Below are 25,149 nucleotides of genomic sequence, written 5' to 3' on the forward strand. Positions count from 1 at the left end.
AGAATTCTCATTGACTATGTTATTGTTGATAGTGATGTTTTCTCCCTGGTGCAGGACACCAGAGTGTACAGAGGATTTGAAATTGGAAGTGATCACTATTTAGTCTTGAGCAGGATAAAATTGAATTTCATATTGAAAAGAATAACATGTAAGAAAGTTTTAAAGCAAATAAAAGTTGAGCAGCTCTCAGATGTGAACTGTAGACTAAAATACACAAAGATTATTGAAGAAAAAATGAGAGTTTGAGAACAGGAATCAAACCTTGGAGATTCAATGGCAAGCCTTGAAGAAAGCCCTGATTGATTCAGCTAGAGAGGCGTGTGGTGAAGTTGTCTGTAAAAAGATAGAAAAATTAAAACTCCATGGTGGACATAGGAAGTTAAAGAGGCAGTGAAGGAAAAGAAGAAAGCATATCAAAAGTTCCTGGCAAATAAGTTAGCTTGTGCTCTTAGAGAATATAGAGACAAATACAAGAATGCTAAACACTGTGTAAAACTAACTAAACAAAAGTCATGGGAGGACTTTGGCAAGAATATAGAAAATAAATATCAAGAAGGTGGCAAAATATTCTGGAGGTTGTTGAAGAAACTTAAGAATGGAGGAAAGAGTGCTATAAAAGGAATTAGAGATGATAAAGGTACATGAAAACGGGAGAAAAAGATATCCTTGAAGTATGGAGTAATTACTTTGAAAAACTGCTAAATGAAACAAGCAGTGATGACAGCACAGTGGTAAAAAACACTGACCAGGCATGCAGTCAGGAATACATATCCATACTTGAAGTAGAAAAAGCCATCAATGGTTTGAAATGTGGAAAGGCAGCAGGAGTAGATGATATTCGACCAGAAATGCTGAAGTATGGTGGTATAAGAGTGTTACAGTGGCTGCACTGCATAGTTCAGAAAGCCTGGACAGAGGGACGAATTCCCAATGATTGGAGTAGAGCTCTCATAGTACCCATATATAAAAAGGGAAATAAAACTGAATGCGAGAATTACAGAGGTATTTCCCTACTGAGTGTTCCTGGCAAGATCTATGCAAGTATACTTGAGAAACGATTGAGAAGAATTGTGGAAGAAAAGCTGGGTGAAGAACAAGCTGGACTGAGGCCAAATAGAGGCTGTCAGGAGATCAGATCTTCACTTTACCACAAATAGTTGAGAAAGCATGGGAATATAACAAAGATCTGTATTTAAGTTTTGTCAATTTGGAAAAGGCATATGACAAGGTGAGTTATTCAATACTCTGCAGTTATATGGTGTCAATGGGGGCTTTATTTGAGTTGTGAGTCAGCAGTTAGAATTGAAGTACAGGAAGATGGTTTAATGTTAAATCTGATGTGAGACAAGGATGTACATTATCCCCTCTGTTATTCATTCTTCATATGGATCACATTATGAAGAAAAGAGGTATTAAACATGATATCAAAACTGGAGATTTAATGCCAGCTGTTTGCTTTATGCGGATGATGTTATACGTCTAAATAAATCCGCTACAGGTCTGCAAGATTCTCTGACTAAATTGAATAACTGTTGTAATAGATATGGTATGAAGTCAGCAATAAAAAGACAAAGACAATGAAAATAGGCAGAGTCATTGAAAATGTCAACTGTGTTGTGAATGGAGAACCTGTGTGTGAACAAGTAAAACATTTCAGTTACTTAGGCACGATTTTTAGTGAAGATGGTAAATTCAGTATAGATATATATACAATAGAATCAGCAAAGCTGGTATGGTGGAAAGTCAATTGAATAAATTCATATGGAATAAGAGAGAAATTAGTCTGAACACTAGATTAGCTGTATACAAGATAGTGTTCAAACCAGTTTTAACTTATGGATCCGAGAGCTGGGTGAGTTAAAACACTTGACCAAAGACTAGAGGCCTCAGATATGATAGTCCTGAGAAAGATTAGGGGCATGAACACATGGGGCATCAATGGCAATATCATATTAAAAACGAGGATATTAGGAAAGAACTTGACACTGTCAGCATCCAGGAATGCGTTAGCAGAGCTAATCTCAGGTGGATGGTCACTTAAACAGAATGGGCGAGGAAAGATAGCAAAAGAAGTGTTCTCTTCCAGGTTGGCAGGAAAAAGACCCAGAGGAAGACCAAGATATAGGCGGATTGATACTGTACAAAGTGCCTTAGATGATAGAAATATAAGATCTGATAATGTTGGAGTCGTGACAAGTAACAGACTGATTTGGAGGAAAATTGTAGATAGGAAGTTAGTAATGATGTAATTTTTTTCATATAATACTATCATATCCTGTACACCCCTTGAGGGTACATGGTACATGAGGGAATTTGATGATGATGATGTATATAGATCTCGGTACCTTGCAGTAGTGTCCTAAGATCTAATCTCAATTATACAGTTATCTAAACCCCTTCCCATTATTTGGTTCCATTTTCACAAGTGGTAGTTTGACACCTCGAATTCAGGCGAGACTCAGGTTCAAGTAACAAAACATGTTTATTAATGCTAAAAGACAGGTACATTAAATCTTGTATTGAGTTATCAAAACTTCTGAATTGCTAGCTAAGTGAATGTCTTATGCAAAGCTATACAAACTGTTCAATACTAATCTAACCTTCTTACATAAACTGACATGCAAAATCATGCAATACAAATGGATAATTAAACAATGTCATACTCAAGGCTAGTTCCTTCATTCACATTTACTTTAAATAGATATTTCACAACTCATTTCTCTCTTAGTTAAATTTACTCAATTAACAAAGGGTTTTCACTACTTCAATCATATACAAGTTAGAGATTTATCCTATACAATTCTTTGTCTAATAGAATTGGCTGTATTAATTACTCTATCCTGTCAAATTTCTCTAAAATGTCCTCAGTCTTGCTTTAACCAAGACACAAATTCTACCTTCAATCTTTACTTTTGTTTTATATCAAAAGTAAAGATTGATATAAAACAAAAGGATCTTTACTTTACCAAGTCCCTCCGAAGGTCTACTAGCTGCCACGTGTTGCTCGGGTCATCCTTCGTCTTAGCTGGTTCTGAGTCAGGTCTCTTGACTGAGTTGTTCCGTTCTCTGCTACCGGACAAAAATCAGGAAAGGGATGGAACTACGAGCCTTCTCTGTTCGCTCGGGTGGGTCATTCAGCGTTTGGCACCATTCTGCATGAGCTGTTGATTCTTGTATGGGTCTCCGCGGAATACCTCTCAGCGCAAGTCATGAATACTGCCGGCTGTCCGTCGACATAGCATCCTCGGCTTGTCCTATCTCCAATCACTCGTCGAGAGTCCTCTATCTCCAAAATCCCAGAAGAAACAGAAAAACAGCCTAGAGCTTGGCACGTATTGCCTTAAATATTCTTTCTCAGCACCCTCTTTATCTGTATTGCTTATTTGCACGATCCATAACTTACATCGCCCTTAGGTTGATCCCTTGCTTTCCCTCCTTGCTATTAGGTGTTGTTTTCGAGGAAAGGCGCTTACATCAGCCTTTCCGGTAAGCTGCAGCCTTCGGCGTTACGACAGGCACTTGCGGCTTAGATGTGACCGTTGATCCTATTAGTCATTTCTTACCTGCCGACTTACGATTTTATGATAGCTTAATAATACATAAATTAAGCCATTATTCCTTTACATGAATTGCTAATCTGACATAATTCTTGATTTTAGCTTTCTGTTTGACAATAAATAATTCCAATACATTACACATACTGATATACACTTTCACATACAACAACTTAGGTGTTTCTCACCTTCCACTGGTAAGCAGGTATTATGCAAATTTCCTTGTTATTTTGTAAAGCTTACATGTTAGATCCTGAATGAATAACTTGTCAAGAAGTTCTCCATTCAATATCTAACAGAATGTTGATAAATAGAATGTCAAAGCTAACATATCTGACTCTTTTATTTAAATATCCTTGATTTTTTCAAGAAATGTGTGGAATTCTTGATAGATCTGGATTATCCAATATGGACAGTTCATAAATGTGAAAGAAATTTAGCAATTATATAGGTGGGAGAGTCAATATAATTCAAATTGGATTTTACAGAACATCCTTTATGAATTTTTGCAAGAATATAAAAAAAGGAGCCCTTCCAAAATGGGTGCATAACTTATACGAAGTATTTTGATCTCAACTAAAAACTTCATTCAGGAGCTTATTTAATTGTAGGATTATAACTAATTCCTTGATAGGTGGAGATATCATGTAAAAGGCAATCTACAAGGGTGGTCTGAAAAATTCTCAGCCTAGTAATGAAAAAACGAATTTATAATTTCAATTCTTATAATTGAAATTATAAGAATAATTTGAATTATAAATTGAAATTATTCAATTTATAATTGAATAAATTATAAATTGGTTATTGATTGTAAATTGGTTATTGAGATGATGAAGAAAATCCATGAAAGAGTTTTTGCCGTGACTCCATATAATAAAAATAACACTTCCAAACTTTTGGTTTAAACGAAAAGGATGACATAGATCTTGTTTCGAACCTCAAGGTAAATATTTGCCAGAATAGGGGGGGGGATAAAGGGTTCCCCATCACCAAGCCCTGGTTCTGTTTATAGATGGTGTCTTGATATCGGAAGTAGCCAGATTGAATGCAATGCTTTAATAAAGCAAACATTTTTTTGGATAATTTATCCTTTAGTAATATTAATACTTTTTCAGTTGGTACATTTGTAAATAATATCTGAACTGGCTATAATATCATCCTCATTGATGGATACATCTTTTATATGTAATACAAAGTCTATAGTGTTATTGATGAAAGATGAAGACTTATTAGAGAAAGACTTGAGGTATTTTGCAAGATGTTTTGATAGCTTGTAGGTTGGAGAGTCAATACCTTCCACAATTGGGCGAAGAGGAATGTTTTCTTTATGTATTTTCGGGACTCTCTCTCTCTCTCTCTCTCTATATATATATATATATATTTTTTTTTAATTAATTTATTAATTTCTATTTATATATTTATTTTATTTATATATTTTATTTATATTTATATTTATTTATTTTTTTTATATTTAAATATTTATTTAATTAATAAATAAATTAATAAATAAATTAATAAAAAAATTAATTAATAATTAATATAGTTAATAATTAATAAAAAAATAAATAAAAAAATTAATAAATAAATATTTAAATATTTATTTTATTTATATATTTATTAATTTCTATTAATTTAAATAATGTTTTTGTTGCCGAAATGAAGCTTATTAGCTCTTTATATTTAAGTATATATATATATATATATATATATATATATATATATATATATATATATATATATATATATATATATATATATATATATATATATATATATATATATATATATTGTGATTGTTCATTTTTACTCGGTAGAAAATATTATTAATTAGTTTAAATGACTGATACCGAGAGATAAAGAGGTGACATGGTTTATTTAAAAAGATACTACTAGTTTCATTGAATGGATCAACTTCTTCAGGTATCATAATCAAAGAAATATACAAAAAATAACAGACTTAAAAATTGCATTAACAGTACTAGTACGAAAGACAGTAGTACGAGCTTGTGTTCCAAATAAAAGTTGACTACGTGCTGTCACGAGTGCACCAGTATTGAACAGAGGCAATATGTGTGTCAGAGAGATTGAAACTTAGATTCTTCCCATATCAATAACAGCCTAAGGTAATTTCTCTAGATTCAACAACCTTTCTTTCAAGTTCATCATAGCACACATGGATGTTAAAAGTTTGTGTCCAGTCCACAATGTGTTGGCAGCCTTCATCTGAGTTAACAGAATAAAGAACGTGGCTAGAGAGAGCGCTGGCTCTAGTCCTGTTGTAGGAATAATTCTCACCTGGGTGAATAGCATATTCAATAATTGGAACTCAAGCTCACATTACTGTTTTCAAAATGTACTAGTGTCTTTTGTACTAGTACTGTTAATGCAATTTTTAAGTCTGTTATTTTTTGTATATTTCTTTGATTGCGATACCTGAAGAAGTTGATCCATTCAACGAAACTAGTAGACTAGTAGTATCTTTTTAAATAAACCATGTCACCTCTTTATCTCTCGGTATCAGTCATTTAAACTAATTAGTAATATATATTATATATAACACACACACATATATATATATACTGAACACACATATTTCATATCAAGCACATCGAATTACCAATGGAGTCTTGTACAGTCAATATTATCACTTGAAGCTGGAGAATTTGGGAAACTACGTTATGTAATTACCTGGTGTTAGCTGTTGGTGGTGAATTGCTTGCAAAACAGCACCATAATGAAATAGCATTCGATGGGATAGCATTACGCAAGGGTCATTCAGTAATTATGGTCACTGAAAATATGTTCGGCATGTGTTTTTTGTATCTTATATAGTTTAAGGAAATTAAACAAGTTTTAGTTAATAAATAAAATTATTTACTTATTTATCCTATATTTTGCAACAGCATCATCAGGGATTAATACACGTATTAGACATGCACGCAGGCACACTTCAGAAAAAAAGATGAAAAAACCGGAGAGATACAGGATGACTCAAGTCCTAAAATTATGCCGCATATTGGCTTCGGTTGGGTGTTTTTGGTCGTTGGGCTGAGTGTCTGTGGATGAGGGTTTCTCATATGAAGGAAAATCTAATACAACCATGTAGGCTGAGATAGTTGGTAAAGGATGTAGCTGATTTGAGGAAAATCTATGTTAGGGAAGGGGGGAGATGGTCTGGATATGCAGTTGAAAGTTTATTTTTCACTTGGTTAGAGTATAATAAATTTAGTTTAATCCTTTATCCAAGTGTGAGCAAACAAAGTTTGCACCTGAAAGTATCTTCAGGACTGGAATAAGGTGATACAACACCAGGGCAACTCGTTGCAAAGGTGGAGCAAGCTTCCAACACTCCTGTTCTCAGTATCTCCTATAATGCAAAACATCTCCTTGCAGATATGTCTAATGTTATGCATTAAGGGAAGGGCCACTACCCAGACTAGTTTCGACCTTTATTGAGGTCTCTTCAGTGGGAGCCATGCCCAAACTGAGATACCAGGCAGAAGCATTCGCAGGTCATCTCTACCTATAGAAGTTGCCAAATGGTGTGCCACCCTTTTTTAATAAATTACTCTGGATTTAGAGAAAGAGGGCCTGGCTCCCACTGAAGAGACCTCAATAAAGGTCGAAACTAGTCTGGGTAGTGGCCCTTTCCTTAATGCATAACATTAGACATATCCGCAAGGAGATGTGTTTTGCATTATAGGAGATGCTGAGACAGGAGTGTTGGTATCTTGCTCCACCTTTGCAATGAGTTGCCTGGTGTTGTACCACCTTACCCCAGTCCTGAAGATACTTTCAGGCGCAACTTTGTTTGCTCACACTTGGATAATGGATATGCAGTGTTAGAATTTTCTGTATTTGTTGAGAGGTGCAGCCACTGGACAAGAAAGTGTTTTTAATGTGGGAGATAACAATGCACTCAACAGTTCTATGTTGAGTGCATTGTTATCTGAGCAAATTAATTTTGCCCAGTGGACTAAAGTTTTTTTAGTTTCAAATTGCTGAGAGTGTGTGTGTGGGGGGGGGGTGATATGACTGTTGATGGATGTATCTGCATGTGTGTAGATACATCCAACATATATTACAGCAAATCTATCACCATCCCCTATGTCTGTGGTGTCTCAGAAAAGGTGGCCAAGATATTAAGAAAATATAATCTTGTGAACACCTACAAACCACACAAAAAGACTTCAGCCCTTATCCATTCCCCCAAAGACCAGCTACAACCTCTGGATTTACCTGGAGTTTACCAGGTACCCTGCAGCTGCAACCTTTCTTATTCTAGACAAACAGGTAGGACAGTGTCCTACATATCAGAGCACCAAGATTACATCAGATTCCAACACTACAGCCGCTCAGGATCAGCAGACTATGTCCTGGATCCATTGGAAAAAAAGCCATCTTACTTCAACTGAAGCAGATTCGAGTTCGAGAGGCTTTTTCTCAAATCAACTGCATCCCTTACCAAGTATCTCCTAAACAAATATAGTTGTATCAGACTTCTTCTCATCTTTGTTACTGATGTGTGCCTGCATGCACGTGTCCCTGATGATGCCGATTTGACTTCGATGAAATATAGGATAATAAGTAAATAATTTTATTTATTAACAACTGTGTTGTTAATTTCCTTAAACTATATTGCCTGCATCTGCTCTCCAGCCAAACGCCTGCGGGTTCGAATCACGACGTAGGAATGGATGTTTGTGATTGTCAGTGAAAATGCTAGTGGTGGTGTTGGGCAGTAGATGGCATTGGTGTGGATGATGGTGGTGGTTGCGGATTGCTATGGTTAGTGGATTGGGTGGTGGAGTGAGTGCCCTCCCTCGATGAGTCTTTGGACTCTCTGGAGGTGTCCTGTAATACTAATAATATATATATGATGCTGGAGAATCAACGTATAAGCCTAAACATGAGGATGTGTTTCATGTGCATATACTAATGCAGGTAGTGATCTTTATATTGTTCTCGAATTTTGAAAATCGAAGACCCCAAATAAAACTGCATTATGCATTCTGTCAGAAACGTTTTCACTGCTTGAATTCAAGGAAATGCACAAATGTTATGGAGAGAAGTTTAGTTTTCAGCCAATAAGCTGAAATTCCCAAATGTAGAATCACTTGCACACAAAGCAAAACATATCAATATCAGACTGCAGTTCTGAAATCTTTGGGTCAGTCTATACTAAGAGCATCCATACAGTGCTTATTGCTTGCTACTATGAACAGAAAAATTCTTAGCAATTTGTCTGCTCGCAGTAATAAGGATAGTAAGCAATGAGCAAAAAGTAAATATCCTTGTTTGTTAAATTCATCTCCAAATGATGCTCAAAATACAAAAAGCAACAGCAGTAAGCTGAAGTATGCAAAATATGCTGATGCAATTTATACAAAATAAGGACCATATTTACTCGAATATAACATGTTTTCCCTCAAAATTAAAGTTAAAAATTTGTGGTGCAAGATATATGCAGGTATTTTTGAAAACTACAGTTTTTCGGGAAGAAAACAAATTGGCATTTATAATTAAATCCTAGGCGTTATAATTTTAATTGCTCACATAGAGCCTCCACAGCTCAGTCAGTATAGGCGAAGCTTTTTGGTCAGAAAGAGTTGGGTTCGATTCCGGTCCAAAATGTGAGGAACCTTTATCTGGTCTCTTTCAACTAAAGGTGAGTTAGCTGGTCTCATATGGAGGTTTTTTTACACCCAGAAACTTGGGTGCTTTATCCCTCAGAACAGGCAAACAGCCCTATGAATACGCATAAATTTAGTCATAAAATACATATGCTTAATCCCTCAATAAGTGGGCTCAATTCATCCTAATGGATGAGGAAGAAAGAGAGGGAAACTCCATATGAATCAATAAATAAATTGCTTACATTATTTATAAAATGAATGCATTTAAATTTTAATTATCAACATTATTTATGCAATTGGCCACTCACTTTCCTACGCAATATATCTTTAGTGACAATGCTTCTGTAATTAAATTAAAATAGTTTCATTATTGCTTGTCCTTTTTATGACTTACTGAGAATCTAATATTTGCTATCACTACTTCCAATCTCGAGAGCAGTTTCCTCATGTGCATTGTCAATCTACCCAAATAGCATCATTTTCATTCCCATCCAGGGAACGAAAGGAAATGTCAGTTTTAAAAAAACTCTTGACAATTATTTCTGGTGAAATCATGTCCCAAGCTCCCAAAATCTAGTTGCATAACAGTTCTAATGATGGTCTCTTAATCTTCCCTGCCGGAGTCAGGTTGTAGTCACCAGTTGTCATCTACTCCACGTAGAATTTTCATACGTAGTCCTTGAATGGTTTGTTGACCAATACATCCAAGGGCTGTAAGACAAGGTGTAAGACCACCAGGAATAATGGCCACATTGGTCTTCACATCCGAAAGTTTGTTTTTTTTTTACTATTTCTGACATAACATTCACTATCTATTTCTTAGTTTTAAACTTTTTTTTAGTGTGCGAGATATATGTAAAACTTTTTAATTTCTTTTTTCATCAAGTCAAATTAGGGGTGCGAGATATATTTGAGGGAGAGTTATATTCAAGTAAATATGGTAATAGCTATAAAAAGTTAGTGATGAAGCAGTTCCACCACTACAACGTAAACAATAGTAGATATATTCTAATTTACCTGAATCAAAAAAAAAAAAAAGTTGCATTCAATAAGGTCAAATTGCAAATAGCTGGTACTTCATTATTATAAGAATATTCTTACCTCCTACACATTTGTACAACCTACCAGAGCACTATCCCTAATATAGTCTGTGGAAGGTTATTCCTTCTCATTATGCTAAATTGCATAATAAGATGTAGCTCCTCCATCACAATAATTGTAGACCACATATTTCTAGGTATGTATGCAACCTGTCATCCGGAAACTATTACCAATACTACTACTTATTCCTGTTTCAAGTTCTGCCTCTTAAAACAAAGAAAGCAGCATTCAACATGTATTTAACAAATGAGTTCAGTGGTTGAAATAGAATTATTACTAAAGCAACTAATGCCAAAGCCTCTATGACCACAAAGAACCTTTTAATAAGTGGTGGAGTATTTCAAATGGTCCTTTCAATTGTTAAAGTTGGAAATTTATGTGGATCCAAGGTGACTTTCAAGGTAGAAAAAGCAGTGCCATAACAATTACAAATAACAGTGATGGTAGATAGTGCATATAAATTACACTACTCAAAACAATTAGGGATATTTTTAGTTTGTCGGATAATTATAAATTTCTGCAAATAATTATAACTATTGGATACTTTATACGTGAATAAATATTTCTAACTTATGGATAGGGTGTAATTGATGAGATATTGTTTAAATAATCGATATTTATTACAAATTTAACAAATTATACATTTAGCATGAAATAAATTTTAACAAGAATAGCCTAAAACACTTTTGTTAATTTTTAATAGGGCGTATGGTCACCATTAAGCCAAAACAGCAGTACATCTTGATTGCATGGATAGGATAAGATGAGCAAACAGTTCTTGTGGGATATTTTTCCACTCTTCTGTGAGAGCAATTTCGAGCTCTTGAAGCGATCGTGGTGGTACCAGTCAAACAGAAACGCACTTACCTAAAGCATCCCAGGCATGTTTGATTCGATTACAATGCAGTGAACAGGCAGGCCAGTCCATTCGTTCAATACCTTCTTCCTCAAAACACTCTTGTACCAAATTTGCACAGTGTGGGCGAGCAATGTCATCCATAGAAATGAATTCTTGGCCAATTGCAGCAACATATGGACGAACTATAGGTTCCAAAATCTCATCATGATACCTTTGGGGTGTTAAGGAACTGTTTCTGATAAAATAGAGATCAGTATGGCCACCTATACTTATTCCAGCCAATACCATCAAACTCCCACCTTGATGTTGGGGTCTTTCATGAACAAACTGTTGATTATTTCTCGTTCCACTTTCACGCCATATCAAGATACGTTGGTTATCAGGTTGCAGACTGAACCTGGACTCATCACTAAAAAGTACACGAGCCCAATCCTCATTTGTCCAATTGCGGTATTCCTGTGCCCAAATTCTTTGGGCTCTTTTGTGATTTGTAGTAAGTGGAATGCAAACCATTGGTCTTCGGGCATATAAACCTATGACATGAAGACGACTTTGAACAATTCCCGTCTCCAGAATGCAATTCCAAAGTTGTGAAATTCCGCTTTGAGATACATGACAGGCTTGAGTGACAACTTGCTGCGTTTGTCCAGCTTCTAATTGACCAATGGCTCTCCAAGCCATGGATTCCAGGATATCATGTTGCTCTGCCATTTTTAACAAAATAATGGGTGTTAGGTGACACGGTTTACAATTGAAGTGATAATTATGCACTGTGGGAGTGAGCGTAACAAGCCATGCTTTTATACCCTCCACATGCTAAATATGGCTAAGACACGTTTCAACAAGTCTTAACATGATTTTGTACGCAGAAGCCCTGTATATCAAGAACATTTTAAAATAAATGTGTTACATTGGTAACTTTATAATTTACAAGAAAACCAAAATATCCCCTAATTGTTTTGAACAGTGTAAATACATATTGGTTGTAATTATCATTCAAAATATATTCATGAGATTCATAAATGCAATTTCTACTAAAAAGTGCTCTTAACTGACCTTCTGCAAAAAGACCACAATTGGAGGAATTAAACTTGCTCGAGCACGTTCAAGATTTGTAAGAGTACGAGGAGAACGTACAAAAATTTTAGTTTTTCCATATTTCACATCATCACTGAAGCCCTGTTCATTAATAAGAATCTGGCAGCCTTCCATTTCTGATCCACCTCGAAAATTTGGCCAGGTATATTTTGATATCATCTTGTATCTATAGACAGGAGGAAAATGTTTCTTTGTGAACATTTTAAAATATATAATATGCATATTACCAAAATTCTTAAATATATAAATAATACAAAACAAACTATCATATTTACAAAAACTGAATAAATAAGCTGAGGTTGCCAATATTAAGCCACTTATTGTGTCCTTTTACTGGTCTGGTTGATCAAGTGAATGATGTATCCACTCTTGAGAGAGAAGAATTCGAATCCTACTAGGGGAATGGATATTTGTGAAATTGCCATACCTTCCTAACCAATGTTATTGCAGCCACTAGATGGGAAAGTATAGCATGCAAGGGATAGTTCAGCTGTGAGGGAAGCCAGCTTGGAAAACAGAGGTTAGAAACACTGTTCAAACCAGGAACATATTCCCATTTCATTCAGGTGCCTTCTCCTATCCAGGAGTTAAATATGACGTGACTCATGGTTAACTATGAGCATAACAAAAGTGGTGAGGATCCTATCTCTTCCATACTGTCGTAAGTATTCACGGCTGTAAATATGCATGTGTTCACGGGGCTGGTTTGCCTGTTCTGAGGGATGAAAAAACCTCTATGAGACCAGCTAACTCACCTTTAGTCAAAAAGAGACCAGATAAAGGTTCCTTACATCATAGATGCGAATCAAACACAGATCTTTAAGACCAAAGGGCTTCATCCATACGAACTAAGCTATGGATGCTCTAGGAACATATTACAACAATGTTTTTATAATATCATACTGTTTGTATCATATGCTAAAAAGATTAACACAAATGTTTCTCCTGCCACCTCGTCCATCTCAATATACAAATTATAATAATGCTATTACTATATACAGGACATCTCGGGGGGGGGGGTCAGAAATTCAAAGAAATCTCTTCTCTGCTTTCGAACCTCATATGGAGTTGACTGTGTTTATCTGCTCTCCTCAGTGGGAAAAAGGCCCCAAGTACGTGTAAAGTTGTCACATGATGCTTAAATTGACTGCTAACATCTGTCTTGATGAAAACAAAAAATATCTGCCACCACAACAACTATGATGAGTCAGGTCTAGCTGACCATTCTTTTGACATCATGCACAAATATTGTTGTAAGTATTCAAATCAAATGGGGAAGGAAAAAAAAAAACACTATTATGCTTTGCATAGTTTTTTTTTTGCATTTGAACCAACCAAATTTAAACACTTCTTCTGCAGCTTCTCCCACTTAAGCGGGGGTCACTGCTGATGATGAGTCTCCTCCACATCCTCCTGTCTTGGGCTGTCACTACATCCAAGTTCTTCATCCTCAAGTCCTCTTCTACCAGCTCCCTCCATCTCTTCTTCACATATTTGTCCTCCTTCCTCATCACATGACCAAACCAACTCAACCTTGCCTCCTGTATCTTCGCTCCTAAGTTCGTAACTTTCATTGTTCCTCTCACATAGTCATTTCTCAGACGATCCTTTCTGGTCACACTGCACATCCACCTAAGCATTCTCATCTCTGCTACTTCCATCCTGCTGATGTTATTTTTCCTCAGGGCCACAGGTTCTATAGCATACATCATAGCTGGCCTCACTATTGTCCTATAGATTTTGCCTTCAGATTGATCGGCACCCTCTTATCGCATAACACTCCAGCCATCTCCCTCCAGTTCCTCGAACCCACTTGTATCCTGCATCCCACTTCCTTCTCAGCTTCTCCATCTTCTTCCACTGTTGAACCTAAGTATCTAAAGTCCCTCACCTTCCTGATGACATTTCCTTCCAGCTCCAGATCTGTCTCCTGTCCACCACCCACTGTGCAACACATATACTCTGTCTTACTTCTGCTCAGTCTCATACCTCTCTCTCTTCCAGCACTTTTCTCCATCTTTCCAGTTTAGTTCCCGCTTCTTCTCTTGAATCTGCACACAGCAAGATGTCATCTGCATACAACATTGTCAAATTTAAATACTGTTGTGTGAAAAACTTTGGGAAACAAAATCTTAAACCTCCTTCCCAACAGATAGCTACCAGCACTCACAGAGGACATGCAGCATCAGACTTGGGGATTCTGTTCTTCCACTTACTGCATTTTTGTATGTGGTATTACAATTTTTATATTGTATTCCCGATGATGCTTCTGTGGCAGATGAAATATTGGAACTAACAAAGCTGCACTTAATAACACCAGACCTCCTCCAAAGAAGTCAAAAAAGACTCATTTCAGAAGATCCACACGCTCATGCAAAAAAGATAAACTGTACCTTAAACCAATTCAGCTTTTGCACTCACCACACTCAGACAATGCATTCCACTCAGTAACATTCTTCATGCAAAGAACCTTACCCTCACTCCCTTACTCACACCCTCCTTATACAGCTTCCAGAGACTACTACTTTAATGTGGTAACAACCCCCTGACCAACTTGTACATCTCAATCATACCCCCCCCCCAAGACACTGCATATTACATTCCCTCAATTAGTCTTCACACTCCACATTTAATAGATCTGACACCGACTTAGTAAATTTGCTGGATCATCTCTAAGATATACTCATTCCTTTGAAAACCTGGCAACCAAATCTGCATATACCAGTCCATAGGTAATCTCATCAAGGCCCTACACAAAGGAACCCTAAGCTATTTGCTTCTGCATGTCAAGGTCATCATCACTGCCATAATCTGGCAATGTGTTCACCCAATTTCAGCATTGTGACCCTAAACTCTGTTCACTACCACTTCCAGATCTCTCATCTCTTTCACCTGCTTCAAATTTTCTCCATTAAGTATATTCTCTGCACCCCCAACCTCACCTACCAAATTTCAAAACCTTAACATTTCATACATAAAAGTTGAATAATGGTTCCAATAAGACCTCTGCTGCACTCTGCTAGTGACTTTTCTCTTTTGGGATACCACTCCCCCTATACACAATCTGCTGATACCTATTCAATAGCCAATCACAGCTCATTAGTCTCTTATCCAACCCTGTTTTAAGTTACCAGCTTGCCAAGTAACAATCAAAAGGCCTTTGAAAATCTAAGTATACCACTGGATATGCATCTCCCTTATCCAGTGAATTCATCATTTTGTTGCAATACAGATTGCAAAAGAATTTAATTGTGCTAGTTTCATTCCATTATTAACACTAGAGATGAGCCAACACCTAAACATTTCTGTATATCTTTCATTCCAATGGATAACTGGAAAAAATATTATGCTTGTCAAAACTATCTGAACATAACAAACAATTTTGAAAAATAATTCATACAAGTTTTTGGTTTACTTTACTGACCAGTTTAAAAAGCTAAATAAATGAAAGAAGGTCTACATATAGCATTTTAAGGAATACAGAAAACCAATGGAGACTTCTAACCAATATAAAAACCACACCTACTTATGGTGCACTTGATTAATAGGCATCTATGTGGCTAATGGATGACATATGGAATGGAAAATAGCTGAACAAAAATTGTGTTTGTAGAAAGTTTTTTGCCTTGTGTATACTATATACGTTCAAGATACCAAGCAATTTTATACACTTGGTCTTAATCCTTTTTCCCAAGTAAGCAAACAGACAAGTAAGTCAAGTTTGCACCTGAAGTAATTTCAAGTCAGAGGCAACTCGTGTTAAAGGTGGAATAAGCTCTGATCACTTTCCCTTAGTATCTCCCCTAATGCAAAGCACATCTCCTTGCGGACATGTATGATGCTATGCATTAAAGGAAGGGCCACTACCCAGAGCAGTTTCAACCTTTATTGAAGTCTCATCAGTGAGAGCCAGACCCTGAGATGCCAAGGTTGAAGTAATGCAGACCTTATACATTTTATCTATATGAGTTGCCACAAAGTGCTTTGACCTTATTAAATAAAAATCTCAGGATGTATAGCATCATACATGTCTGCAAGGAGATGTGCGTTGCATTAGGGGAGATACTAAGGGAAAGTGATCAGAGCTTACTCCACCGTTACAACGAGTTGCCTCAGACCTGAAAATACTTCAGGTGCAAACTTGACTTACCTGTCTGTTTGCTTACTTGGGAAAAAGGATTAAAACCAAGTTTATAAAATTGCTTGGTATCTTGAACGTATATAGTACACCCAAGGTAAAAAAAACTTTCTACGTCTTTCTTTCATCCTGAGATTTTTATTTAATAAGGTCAAAGCACCTTGTGGCAACTTATATAGGTAAAATTTATAAGTTCTGCATTACTTCAACCTTGGCATCTCAGGGTCTGGTTCCCACTGTCAGGACCTCAATAAAGGTCAAAGTCGGTCTGGGTAGTGGCCCTTCCCTTAATGAATAGCATCATACATGTCCGCAAGGAGATGTGCTTTGCATTAGGGGAGATACTAAGGGAAAGTGATCAGAGCTTACTACACCTTTACCACGAGTTGCCTCAGACCTGAAAATACTTCAGGCGCAAAAATTGTGTTTGCCAAACATCCACTGTTTTCGTCAGGGAAGCAGGATGAACAGTGAAAAGTCTATTACTAGAACAAACTCAAGCTCAACATCAGCAAAATTTAAGGGAAGTACTATTAACATCAGAATGTGCCAATGGAAATGGCAGAAGAATTACAGAAGTACCTCGTGTGTGTGCGTGTTAACAAATATTGAAAGATGATATGATACATGTTAATAAAGTGAAGACAATAATCAGTGAAAGTATTCAGGAATACTTAGTTCCTGAATAACTATTTAATATCTTGTTTTTCCACATCACTGCTTGTCATTAGTTGTAATGATAATCTTGAATTGCAGGCAATAACAAGCAGTGATGTGGAAAAACAAAACTCATTTGTGACTACATCCCATCAAAGGATTAAGGAATAAATGGAGAAATTTTTATGAAAAATAAATAGTACAATAAAAAATGAATATCAGATGTATAGAAATGTTTTGAAAAAATTTGAAGAAAAGAGTAAAGCTAAGAATAAAATGATAAGCATTGCTAAATTTCTGATCAAATTGTACACTTGTCATTACTAATACTCTGCTCTAACAAATATTTGTACAAATTCACATACTCAGAAGACACAATAATAAGTCTGATTATTGATGACAGTAATACTGGTTCAGGATACAAGAGCATAGGGGATTTGAAATAGGAAGTGATCAATTAGTTTTGAGCAGGATAATAATCATTTTGAAAAGAAAAATATGTATAAAACTTAAAAATAAGTAACATCTTTCGGAAGTGAACTATAGATTCAAATGTACAAATATTAAAAAATAAATAAATAAATAAAAAATCAGAAGAGGTTGAAAACAAGAATCAAACCTTGAAGAGTGAGTGGTAGGCTGCAGAAAACTGATTCTGCCAGAGGCAAGCAGTGACATCTACAAGGATAGAAAAATCAGAACTCAGTAATAGATGCAAGAAGCAAAAGGGACAAATATATTCCTAGTGAACAAGTCAACATCTGCTCTGAGAATAGCATCATACATGTCCGCAAGGAAATGTGCTTTGCATTAGTCATGAGAAAATTTTAGTAAGAACGAATAAGGAAGGAGGTAAGATGTTCTAGAGGTTAATGAAATAGATCAAGAATGGAAGAGAGCACTAAAAGGAATCAGATGAAAATTGTGACACGAAAATTGAAGATAGAGATTCTAGAGATGTCTGGAGTTATTGCTCTGAAAGACTGTTAAAAGAAACAAACAGAGATTAAATGGTGGAAGAAAATATTCAAAAGGAATTCAATAAATGGTAGACAAGGGTGATAAAAAACTGAAATGTGGAACTGCAACTGGGACATATTTGATCTGAAATGCTCAAATATGGAGGTAAATCTCTATTACAGTACATGCAATGCATAAATCAAAGTGGTCAAAAGGTCAAATTCTGAATGGCAGAAAAGGGAAATAAAACCTTTCAAGAAATACAGAGGAATTTTCCTACTGAAGATTCCAATGTAAGAATTATTAAAGCATATTTGAGAATAGGCAACAAAAAATTGTAAAAGAGAAATTTGGAAAACAAGAAAGCTGGGTTTGAGTCAAATCAGAATGATCTAGATCCGATTTTCACTTTATAATAAATAGTTGAGAAATCATGGTAATGACAAGCATGTGTAAGTTTTGCAGATCAGCAAAAGGCATACAAAGCACCAAGAAAAACTGCTTAAAATTATAAACAAATTCTGTTACACTGGCCTAACCTGAATCTGAATGACTGTCTGTCTCTCTCTTCCCCCCCCAAAAAAAAAGTTTAGGGAGATTCTTATTTTATATGAACATCAAAAATATTAATAAATAATAATATTAAAACTATCTTAATTTCTAGCTTGCACAATCGTTTTAAATTGGTAAACTAATTGTTGATGTACCTTGCATTCCTGTTTTTTGATTTGCTTGTTTCTACATGATGTACTGTTATTTTTAGTATGAAATAACTGTACCTTTGTGGTTATTGTGTAATTTATTGTTTATGGCTATGCCACAGGTTCCTTTAAACATTTTGCTTAAAACTAATTTGGTGTGCATATGATTTATATTATCAGCCATTAGAACTGAAGGAGGTACAGGAGAATGATTCGATGTATAATCAATTGAGAAAAGGGTTCACACTATCTCCAATGTTATTTATTATTTACTTGGATCATATTATGAAAAACAATGGCATTAAATCTGATATCAAAAGAGATGTTAAGAGAACTCTTGACTTTATACTAGATGTTGGAGCATAAAATCTGCATAACTCCAAAGGATTCCTTAACTAAATTGACTAATTGGAAATATCAGCTGTAACTTGAATTTTATAGTTCAGGATAAAGCTGATGTTTTCAAGAAGTAAAATGTACACACCACAAAGGAAACTGGAACAGGAAAATATCTGCTTCCCTCCCCCTTCCCCTTCAGAACAGATTATTAAAGCATTTTCAAAGCAGTAATCTCACATCCTGAAATGAAATTAAGGAATAAAAAATTGATGCATTTGAAAAGTCTCCTGATATAAGTGAGTTAATTATGACTCATCAGATCAAACTAAACAAACCACAAGACACAAATATTAATTAACAGACTGCAGTTTTTGTTATAATGTTGCTATAAAAAGACATGTTTACGTAACTTAGTTCTTTAAAGCACATTTTCTAATGATCTTTTTTTTTTATAATGCCAATAAAATAAATTACAGCAAAAATTTCATTTACTAACAATACACACAAACATGACTCTTCAATAGTGTTATCCTCTATAAAAATGTCCTACACACTGGATTGTGATTGGTCAGTGAATGTAGAGCTCGTGTAAAATTAGAGATTTTTCTTTTTTTTATCTGTTTTATTGTGTTTTTCCCTTAGAAAATTAGTGTTTTATAGTATATTAATGTAGATTTTTGCGTTTTATAACATATTTTTGATAGGATATTGTAATAATAATTTGCAAATATAACTTAAAATGGCAACATAAATGCACAAGAAACATAATGCTAAGAAGAGCAGCAAAGTTGAGAACAAGAAGGCTTGTCTTGCTAAGGAGGTTATTGAAGATATGGAGGAGGTTACTGATGAATTAACCTCAAAAATGGCAAAATTAAACAGATTATCAGAGAGATGATACTGGAATTACAGAAAGTCGTGAGGCACTTGAATGAACATAGGGAGGAAAAGAAAATTAAGCAAAATAAGAAATAACAAAGCACAGAATCAAGTAAGTCGGTAAATAATGCAAATCAGATAACTAACATTGTTTGTAAAAAGAAGGATGTTATTTGGTATGACGACTATCATAAAACATACTGTTGATGAGCAGGTTATAACTTCAAATTTTCCATGAGCAAAAATTAAAAATATAATGCAAGCAATTCAAAAACAAAAAAGTAAATGAGATCATAATTGTAGTAGGTATTAATGACTTAACTGGTGATAAGTTCGGTATGAGAGAGGACATGAAAGGGTTGTTGGAAGAGGTGAGAGTGAAGAGTGAGAAAGTGACAAGTATATTACCTCAATATGATAAAAATAAATTAAGAAAGGGCTATGATGGCAAATGATTTGGTGTATAGGCTGTGTAGAAGGAATGGATGCGAGTTATTAGATGTGTGGAATGAGTCTGAAGGAAGATTAAGTTTGAATAAGGATGGCCTACACCTGAAAGTGTTTAGTATCAGGAATCTTGAAAAACTAATAACTGGTATGAGACCTAACACAGAGTGTCAGGGAAACTAAATTATAATAGAAGGAATGGTGAAAATATGAGTAAAAGCAACAATGTTATATAATTGTGATAATGATGGGAATGGGCATTTTCATTTGAAATAATCAAAAGGAAGGAATGATTTCAACTTTCTGTTCGTGCAGTTCGGACCCATCAAGCATGTGCAAAGATGTCTACATGTATAAGGCACTAAAGAAGAATATAGATCTGCAAGTTGTCCAACTGTGTCATGCAGGCAGACAAGAGCATACAGGTAGATTTTTATGTCTATATACAAATGCTAGGAGTTTCAGAAACAAAGGCGTAGAGTTTGTTGCTTTGGTCAATACGTTGGGACCTCAGATTGTAAGCATTATTGAGACCTGGCTATCAAAATAAACATACTAACTAGTATCGAGTGTAAAGGGTACAGTATTTTTAGGAAGGATAGACAGGATAAGAGAAGAAGGGATGTGTTATTGTGCACAGGCTAATGATACTGGATGACTTTAATCCAGTTGGTGTTGAGACCTATGATGGATGACCTAGCAATGGTATTTCATGTGGCAGTAAATTTGAAGCCATCTGGTGTGAGGTGGAATCTAACAAGATCAATTACATGGTGGGGTGTTGTTACAGAGCTGAAAGATCAGTTGCTAGTGATGAACAAATGCATCACCAAATAGAGATAATGAGCATGAAGAGTAATCGTAATCATAGACTTTGATTATCCAAATATTAACTGGGTAGCAGTAAAATCTCATGAGAAGACAGAAACTGAATTTATTAAGCTGTTGCAAGACAACTTCCTCAAGCAGCATGTGAGAGAAGGAACTCAAGGTCAAAGAGTGCTGGATTTGATTATAGTGTCAGAGGACGTTTCAGTTAAAGACAACTATTCTGCCTCCAGTGGTGACAGTGATCATGCAGTAATCACATAGGGAGTGACTAAATTTATGAAGTTCCATCATCATAACACTAATTATGAGTATAGACCATATTGGTCTGTTCCAGTCTCATTATCCATCCAATATCATTTTTGGAAGTCTACTCTGACTTCTCTTTCCAATTGGCTTCCATTCAGAAAATGGTTACATACTGAACTACAAAGCAGGAAATTATGACCAACTGAGGAGTATACTGAGTTCAATGCAATGATATCGGTTGCTGGATGGGAAGAATATCAAAAGTGCTTGAGAAGCATTTAAAAAATGCTTAAATGATGCAATCAGAATGTGTCCTAGGAGTTTGAAGAATAAATAGGGTAGGAGTCAAATGAATGTGTAATCTTATTAAGCAAGAGATTCGTAAGAAATGGAGGATGAAGAAAGAATATTGTGTACATAAGGATAATGTCCATTACAAAAATTATAAGCATCAGGCCAGAATAGTCACAACCGTTGTACGGAAAGCTAATTCTGAGTATGAAAAGAAACTGGCTCTGGAAACTAAAGATAAGTGCCCATTTTGCTAAAAGCTATCAATCTGGTGTATACAATATTAAGTTAACTGCCACCTCTTCACTGAATGAAGAAACTCAGGTGTATGACGAGGCAGTATTAGAGCTTTTGCACAAACTGAATATGAATTCTGCAACAGGAACCGATGGGATATCAGCATGGGTGCTAAAAGAGTGTTCAGCTGAACTGGCTATATAATTTGAGTCTCAGAAGAGAAAAGGATGTATGGTAATCCCACTGAACAAAGGTGGTGCAAAGACTGATGTATCCAACTATCGACCAATCAGTATTTCAGGAGTGATGGTAAAAATTTTGGAAAAATTAGTTAGGAGCTTGCATTCAGAAATGGGTTGACAGTGAATTTCTACTTTGTAATGAACAGTAGTGGATTTACTAAGGAAAGGTCATTTAGCAACTTGCTCACATTCTATAATATGATAACATATCATTGAAGTAGACAAGGGGAATGTATACACCATGATGCTTTTGAATTTTGCTAAGGCTTTTGATAAAATACAACATGGAAGATTGTTGCATAAATTGGAGAATATGGGTTTGGATTATAAATATTAGCATGGATAAGAGGATGGCTGACTGACATATCAAAAAAGTGGTATATTGGGGATGTGAGTCTGATGTGCAAGATTTAAGGTAACTAGTGGTGTACCACAAGGATCAGTTCTTGGTCCGCTGTTATTCAATCTGTACATTAACAATACTGAGAAGGATTTGACAGGCGACAAAGCTATTTGCTGATGATGCAAAGACAGGTAAGGTAATTAGGAATACTGCTGATATGCAGTACTTGCAGAATGATTTCAATAGGCTGGAATTGTGGGCATGAAAAAATGAATGTCGGTTCAATGTCAGTAAATGAAAAGTCAGGTACTTTGGTGTGATTAGATATCACAATGTTGTATTATATTGGTGGGATTATGCTAGAAGAAACTGATCAGGCTTGGAATCTTTCAGTGTTAGGATAGCAAGTTGAAGTTCAGGGGCCATGTAGCAAAGATAGCAAATATAACTAAAAAAATAATTGCAATGCTGAAACGAACTTTCACATGTAAAGATATGGATGTCATTTTGCCTCTTTACAAAGCCTTGATAAGACTCACTTGCACTACTGTGCACAGGTCTGGCCTCTTGGTTTCCTTGGTGATTCTGATACAGTGGAGAGAGAGAGAGAGTGTTAATGATATTAGGCTTATGGAATACTGATTATGAAGACAGATTGAGAATTCTTATTCAAGACTGCAGATATTAACAAACAGGAGAAAGATGGGTGATATGATCGAGACACTTCTGAAAGGGTCATACAGGATTTCAGTTGATGAAATTTTTCATTTGATGGATGGTGGGGGAAAGGACAAGAGAGCATCCTTGGAAGCTAAGAATGAATTCTGCTATGGGGGGGGGGGACTAGATTTTTCTCTCATTGTGTGTGTGTGTGTGTGTGTGTGTGTGTGTGAATGAGAGATTGGAATGGATTGCCATTGGACTGCATGTGCAAGTGGTATGAATGAATTCAAGAATAAATATGATAGCTGGTGCATGTAGTATGTGGCCTCCCTCGTAATCAAAAATTATATATTTCTGATAGGCTTGTTCCGATTATACAGCAAATGTGGAATAGTGCTTTAAACTGGCAAGTAATACTCAAGATTAAAGTTCAGAAGGCATAACAGCATGACATCAGATTCAAAAAATAAAAGAATTCCGTCTTATTGTCCAAAGGAGCAGGTAGAGCTCTGTTAGCCTCAACTTTATGAACAGCTACTCTCCATCTCTTAAGTGATAGCTAAGCTGGATGCTACCAATGAATCAACTTTTTTTCAGGACTAAGGCCAGCTGCAGAAAGGCTTAAAAAAAAAAAAAAAATTAATCTAATTGGCAACTAGAATCAAATTTGTCTTCTACTATGGTAGCAAATGCCATTTCCACATGGCTATACAGATACCAATCAACATACAGTAGAATGGAGTAGAAATTGGAGTTAAATACAATTAAGAAAAAAAGATGAAATTAGGAAAATAGGTGTAGCAGTGTTCAAGCTGAACAACAAAAAATTCTCAAAGGAAATTAAGGAACAAAGAAAGAAGGCACGATTATCTGGAGGGGGGGGGGCTTAAAAGTTGGGCACATTATGTAAAAATGTGATGCCAAATCTGATTATCATATACAAATGAGTAGCACCATCAGCAGTATATGCAAATGAGCTATGGCATGAAATGGGACAATTGATTGGTTTTCCTGTTTTGTGCTGGAGTGAAAACAAGACATTTAATGACAGCAAAATTTTTTGATATGGTTGCAAGATATCATTTAACCAATGAATTCAGGTGGTGAGCCATCATAAGATTAGAGGCAGTCCAAATGTTTGCATGCAAGTTGTTCTGTGGTTGACAGATTATGGAACCAATTTCAACAGTCACAAACAGCATCCTGGAGATGCAGCAAAAAAAAAAGCCAAGGACGACAACCACATTGGGTGACTGATATCTCTGATTATCTGCTTGCTGAAACAGGAATGCTACTCCAAATCAGCTACAATCTGACCTCACAACTACAGAAAAATTAGTATCTACTTCCACTATGTGCAGAAGGTTTCACGAAAGCAGCCTGTAGTCTGCATGTCCCTATCTACATGCTACACAGACGAGAATGTTTGAAATGGGTCATTCTCCATATCAACCAGACCCAAGACCAACAGGGGGTTATTGGTATTGTTTTCAGATGAGTCCCGATTTGCTCTACAAAAATGACACTAGGCATGCTCTACACTGAGATAATCTACACTGAGGACATGTTATCATCCTTCTAATATGCATGAAAGGGGGTTGGTTGATTGATGGTTTACTGGCACAAGGACAGCGAAAGTCATACAGTGCCATATAAAAGGCTATAGCACTACACATGATGCTAATAGTCATTATGAGATAAATTAGTAAATAATTTTATGCATAAAAAAATTAAGCAATGCAATATCTACATATAAATAGAATTTATAATCAAATGTAATTGTATAAATTAATTATTTGTAAAAAACAGTCAGTTTGTCCAAGTCTGATAACATCAGACTGAGTGTATATGGCTCAGCTAAATAAGTAAAAATTTTCATTCCTCTTGTGTAAAGTGCTGACACTCCACCAGAATATGACAAATGGCG

General features: G+C 35.6%; 1 protein-coding gene across 1 annotated transcript in view; it reads right to left on the reverse strand.

Annotated features, from left to right (window-relative positions):
- LOC150100463 (unconventional myosin-Id-like) overlaps positions 1-25,149 on the reverse strand; it is a 288,786-nt gene that overhangs the window by 50,181 nt on the left and 213,456 nt on the right. The window contains exon 15 of the mRNA XM_090403250.1: positions 12,207-12,414. Coding sequence (XP_090259376.1) covers positions 12,207-12,414 — 208 coding nt within the window. The remainder of the gene's footprint in view (positions 1-12,206; positions 12,415-25,149) is intronic.

The sequence above is a fragment of the Typopeltis vanoorti genome, chromosome 13 (genome assembly GCF_054136105.1).
Source record: "Typopeltis vanoorti isolate ZY-2024b chromosome 13, IOZ_Tvanoo_1.0, whole genome shotgun sequence".
Lineage (NCBI taxonomy): Eukaryota > Metazoa > Arthropoda > Arachnida > Uropygi > Thelyphonidae > Typopeltis > Typopeltis vanoorti.